This window comes from Camelina sativa, chromosome 2, assembly GCF_000633955.1.
Source record: "Camelina sativa cultivar DH55 chromosome 2, Cs, whole genome shotgun sequence".
In the NCBI taxonomy this organism is placed as follows: domain Eukaryota; kingdom Viridiplantae; phylum Streptophyta; class Magnoliopsida; order Brassicales; family Brassicaceae; genus Camelina; species Camelina sativa.
Genome location: NC_025686.1, coordinates 3,028,425 through 3,034,104, shown reverse-complemented (window position 1 = coordinate 3,034,104; position 5,680 = coordinate 3,028,425). Strand labels below are relative to the sequence as shown.

Genomic DNA, 5,680 nt, shown 5'->3' with positions numbered 1-5,680 from the left:
AAAAAAAAAACAAAAAAAAGAAGATCTACGCCTTCAGAGAACATACATGAAAAGTTCAATTTCGTTCGTTTTCACTTGATTATTGTTTTGATCTGTATGTAGTAAAATTTTTACTACACTTTTACTTTTCTATTTTTATTTTTTTTTGTCAAAATACTTGATTCATTCTCATAAATTCAAGTATAGGAAAGAAGATACAAAAATCCAAATTTGAAAGCAAAATTACAACAAAGACAATCCCCAATACTAAACAAATATAGATAATAAATATGATCCAACAGAGCTTTGAGACACTATCTAAGAAGCAAATGTCACATGAAAGGTCACAGTTTGTCGATAAATTTGATGTATTGTGTTTTTGGTGTCTTTTGTCCTTTATTTACTATTGTTTTGAGTCATTTGTCGCATTTTCTTCCGTTTTTTGTGTTTTTTTGGTTTTTTCTTGAGTTGTGATTAGGTGTAAAGACAATGTGTTAGATTTGAAGCATTTTGGTTGGATTTGAGCTTAACGGGAATAAATAAGCAAGAAGTGACTTTTGGACATCTCCAAATTGAACTGAATCATGAAGTCTGGAGAAATCTGGTGAAGTGTGTAGACAAGTCTGGTGAAGTCTGTAGACAAGACTGGAGAAGTCTAGAGAGGTCTGGTGAAGTTTGTAGACAAGTCTGGTGATGTTGTACACAAGTCTGGTGAAGTCTGCTGAAATTTATGCACAAGTCTACTAAATTCTGGACAAGTGTGTTGTCATTTTGACTATAATCCAGATACTTACTTCCTTTTTCTAAATTTTTCTATTTTCATTTTTATTTTATTTCTTTTATGTTAATAGGAGTATGAATACCCCCGAAAACCTAATTAGTAAGCTATATTCTACTTTTCTGATTTTTTCTGCACCTGGAGACTTTGTAAGCCATTTCTGGAGATTAGAGATTCATCCTCTTTGACAATTTGGAGAAGATTTCTAAACTCTTTCCTCATTTAATTTCATCAATTTAATTATCTCTTCTTCATCTCTTTGTGTTGTTGCTTTCAATATGTGTAAGTAGTCACCTAATTGGGTATTAGGGTTCTAAGTAGGGGATCAAATGATTTAATGGTTTAATTGTTGCTTGGGAGTTCTATTTTTTTTTTTGTGGTTCTTTGATTCATATGCTCTTAATGCTAGAATAGGACTGATCACCTTGTTCTATATTCTAGTTTTTTTTATGCATCATAAGTGTTCGATAGAATGCATGATCCAATATGAATTGAGCCATATTTCTCTAACCTGTGAAAGTTGATGTTAGGGGATATTGTGAACTTAGTGAACTTGTTTGAATGCAAATTTGATTAGGAGATACAAATGAAAGTTTAGTAATTGAGTAGTCAATTTTAGTGATAATACCTTGAAAGAGGGTTAGTCAAATCTTGTGTTCATGTTCTAGAATAGTTATTAACTATTGAATTCCTTGTTTCATTTCCCTATTGATCATTGATCTCTGAAATACCCTATGATCCAATGTTTTAATCTCATAAGTTAAATCCTTTTATTTCTTGCACTTTTATTTACAATTTCTGAAACCAATGTTTTAGCTATTTACAAATCTCGCAAATATTTAGTGTATCATTGGTCTTTGTGAATTTGACTCCGCATATACTGCCTTGCGGTTAAGTATATCAGGTAAATACTCGAGGAATCAAAATATGCCACGAAAAGCTTGGTGTTAGACGGATTGGTCTCTGTCAAACAATGACTAGGTGAAATTGATAAGGTTGTCATGGCAGTGCCTGTAAAGAGCAGTGGACAGTCCATCGGGATCCGCAGAAAAAGCTCAACTTCGTTTTCACTTGATGATTGTTTATATGCATTGATTTATGCCATTATTACATGTATGTAACCGTACATAAGTATTTTTTTATCCTTTTCTGTTAGATATTTTATAATATTTACTACACTTCTTACTTATTTCCTATTAATATAGAAAAATTCGAATGGAAACATATATTTATCCGTTTTTTTTTTTGCTATGGTTTTTTAAAATTTAACTTAGCCATAATCAACGTACAATACTAGAATCACCACAATATCTTACTTGGTATAAATTATTTGAACTATATATATCAACTTCTTTGCCCGAAATATCAACTTCATTCACTTTTCACTTCTTTTAGAAATGCTATGTAGATAATTAAAGAGGAAATTCAATATTAAGTTTAAGAATATAAATATTTGATCAATAAATTGAATGATTTGGCATGATGATTCTCATATTGTTACTAGCCTGTCGAAGGGAAAGCTAAATTCTCGATCTCTCCTACGTACAGCTAGTTGCCGTGAACCATATTTTGGCATGTTCAACCTTATTTTATTACGGAATATAATAAAATCAACACGACTTATCTACGAAGCTATGTTATATATTCAGGAAAAGGATATAAGTAGTATGATCTCGAACATATATCTCATTCAATATAGATAATAGAAGATTATTATCGTTGACAAAAAAAAAAAAAAAAAAATTATCCAAAAGAGAAATAATAACGACGATTTTCTCGTTATAACACCTTAATATATAGATTATATTTTGGATCTACTCTAACGAATTCTTTTATATTATTCATATTGGATTGGAGAAGATTGCATGCATTGCAAAGTTGCAATTGGGCGCATAAGTATTCCTAAATTTTAAGTTACTCGAATTGGGATTTTCATTTTTTTTCCACACTAAAAATTTGAGCTTTGATCTCAGTGTTGTTTTAAACCATCTAATAAAATGGGGAAAGGATGACGTTGAAACTATACGATTATTATTAGGTTAGACTTATCAAATCATTTTAATTGGATATTAAAATCTTATTATTATTATTATTATTATTATTATTATTATTAAATATCCAAACTAGTCTATCTGTCCATCTTGTAACCCCTGTTATAAGGAATGATTTATAAGTCTAACCATTTGAGATTTACCAAAACAATTATCACATGCAAATGAAGTCATAAACTTTGTCTTTGTGTGAGATTATGAGTAGACTAATGATGTTTATAATGAGTAAACAATTATCACATGCAAATGATGTTTCAGAAATAATGGTCATAGAAGTCTGCTTCGTGACAAGCGTGAAGGAATAAAGAACCGTTTAGTCTTGGGATGTGCTTAGTTACGTATATTGGCCGAGGTTGCCAAAAACTCACAGAAATAGATGTCTGACTATAATTTGCGTCTTTTAAAGGAACTAACGCTATTTGGGTTCAACTTTTCTAGTTATGAAAAAAACGAAAAAAAAACCTAGATACATATACTCACTTGCAATGTAGGTAATATATTTGCTTATTACTTGGTGCTGTACTAATAACGATCTGTGAATAATTGTTCTTTAGTAACGTGCTAATAGGAGTATGTAGTCTATATAAAAGGTCACAATCCAGTGATAATTGATACGTATATGTAACTTATTAAAGGTTGGCTTGTGTTTAAAGAAACGTATCAAAATTTGGCATAGAACCTCTTTCTTAGTTATAGGAAAAAATAAGAAAAAAAATAATTGTAACAATAAAACTGTGTATGTATTCTAATTAGAAATTGCACATTATTACCACCACACCTAAGTTGTTTATTAACGTTAGAACCATAAACTTTTAGTGATTACCAGCTAATTTGGACAATGATGAAAACTTTTTTTTTAAATCAAACTAAGTGTTCTTTAATAATCAAATCATATCTATAAAAAAAAAATTAATCAACTAATCAGAACCTTCACATTTCTCTCCTAATGAAAACCCTATAAATACCCACTAAACACTTAACATTTATCTCCACCAATCTCAAACAAACTTAAACTCACTACTATTTCTTGAGCCTTACAACTCCACAAACCAATGGCTCCAAGAACCTCCCTTGCACTCTTCCTTTCTCTCAACCTTCTCTTTGTCACTTACACCTCTGCGGCTTGTCCTAAAGATTCCCTACAGCTCGGTGTTTGTGCCAATGTTCTCAAGCTAGTGGACCTAACATTGGGAAACCCACCTGTAAAGCCATGCTGCTCTCTCATCCAAGGTTTGGTTGACCTTGAGGCTGCAGCCTGCCTATGCACTTTGCTCAAGGTTAACATTCTTGGAATCAACCTTAACCTTCCCATCGATCTCAGCGTACTCCTCAATATTTGCGGTAGAAAAGCCCCAACGAACTTCCAGTGCGCGTAAGTTGAATATTTATAACATACAGTTTATGAATCTGGAACCTATTGTCTTATCTTCTCGTTTTATTTTAAGGTTTTTTTTTTGTTTGTATTTTACTTGGATTATTGTTTATAAGGAACGTACGTTCTCATGCAATAATGGATTATCTGTAATCGGCAAGTCTGTACTCCCTTTATTTTATTTTCGCCAGCAAGTATGTACTCCTTTGCTTTATTGTTCCTCCGTCTTTTTGTAACCGTGCCGTTAAAATTTGATAAATAATTCACTTATTACACTTAACATTGCGTTCCAAACGCTTTACTTCAGATCGCCAGCTAAACTACCCTAGTTGCTAGGGGCTAGGGCTAACCACATGGTCCGTACTCGGTACACACCTATCTTATTAATATTGACCAATACACTCTCTCAATATTGTTTCAAAACGCTAAGCATAATGGCTCTTTAGAAACTCTTGAAAAAGTTCTGATACACCGGAAAAGGTAACAGAGAAGAAAGATGAGAAGCGAGCTTCAGAGAGCTCTAACAAACTTTTTATTATCGGAAAATAAAGTGTATATTACAAATCTTAACCATACTCTCTTAATCTCATCTTCTTATATACTAACACATATTAACCAAACTAATTGAACCAGGATTAACCGGTTGTGAACCAGTCAATAACCAATCCTCATGTATCCTAATACGCCCCTCTCAATTCTGTAGCTTCAAAGATGTCTGGTTTGGAAGATACAGGCTTGATAATGACATCTTAGAAAGCAATCCATAGAAAGGACCTGGATGAAGTGGCTTGGTGAGGATGTCAGCGTGTTGATTCTCCGAAGGAACATGGAAGACTTTGAGAGTACCTGCTTTAATCCGATCTCTAACCGTGTGACAATCTATCTCTATATGTTTTGTCCTTTCGTGAAAATCAGGGTTCATAGCAATATGCAGAGCCGACTTGTTGTCACAATAGAGTTTAGCTGGTCCTGGAACTGGAAGACGAAGATCCTTAAACAATTGCTGCAACCAAATGAGTTCACATGTCGCCTGAGCCATACTACGGTACTCAGATTCTGTACTACTCCGACTAGTGACTCCTTGCTTCTTTGATCTCCACGAGATAAGCGAGTTACCAAGATATATGCAATAACCAGTAATAGACCGCCTAGTATCTTTACATTTCCCCCAGTCAGCATCACAAAAGGCATTCAAGCTCAAGTCACTATCAACAGAGTACATAAGTCCTTGGCCAGGATTAGCCTTAATGTACCGTAAAACCTTGTGAGCTGCCTGAAGATGAATGTCCAAAGGTGCTGAAATGAACTGACTCAATTGATGAACGGCAAATGTAATATCAGGTCTGGTAATGGTGAGATAAAGTAGCAATCCAATGAGTTCCCTATAAGAACGAGGATTAGACAAAGGAGTTCCCATAGATGTAGTAAGATGAAGACTAGGATCCATAGGTATAGGACTCGGTTTACAACCAAGTAAACCTGCATCTTCCAACAAATTCT

The 5,680-nt window shown here is 33.3% G+C and overlaps 2 protein-coding genes across 2 annotated transcripts; one reads left to right on the top strand and one right to left on the bottom strand.

The window, feature by feature from the left end:
- On the top strand, positions 3,797-4,435 carry LOC104716137 (putative lipid-binding protein AIR1). The gene has a single exon (XM_010433497.2). The coding sequence runs from the start codon at positions 3,861-3,863 to the stop codon at positions 4,182-4,184; it is 324 nt and encodes a 107-aa protein (XP_010431799.1). The 5' UTR covers positions 3,797-3,860; the 3' UTR covers positions 4,185-4,435.
- On the bottom strand, positions 4,872-5,627 carry LOC109126294 (uncharacterized mitochondrial protein AtMg00810-like). The gene has a single exon (XM_019229684.1). The coding sequence runs from the start codon at positions 5,625-5,627 to the stop codon at positions 4,872-4,874; it is 756 nt and encodes a 251-aa protein (XP_019085229.1).

Coding starts and splice junctions, on each gene's coding strand:
- LOC104716137 (XM_010433497.2), top strand. CDS start 3,861: ATGGCTCCAAGAACCTCCCTTGCACTCTTCCTTTCTCTCAACCTTCTC.
- LOC109126294 (XM_019229684.1), bottom strand. CDS start 5,627: ATGGATCCTAGTCTTCATCTTACTACATCTATGGGAACTCCTTTGTCT.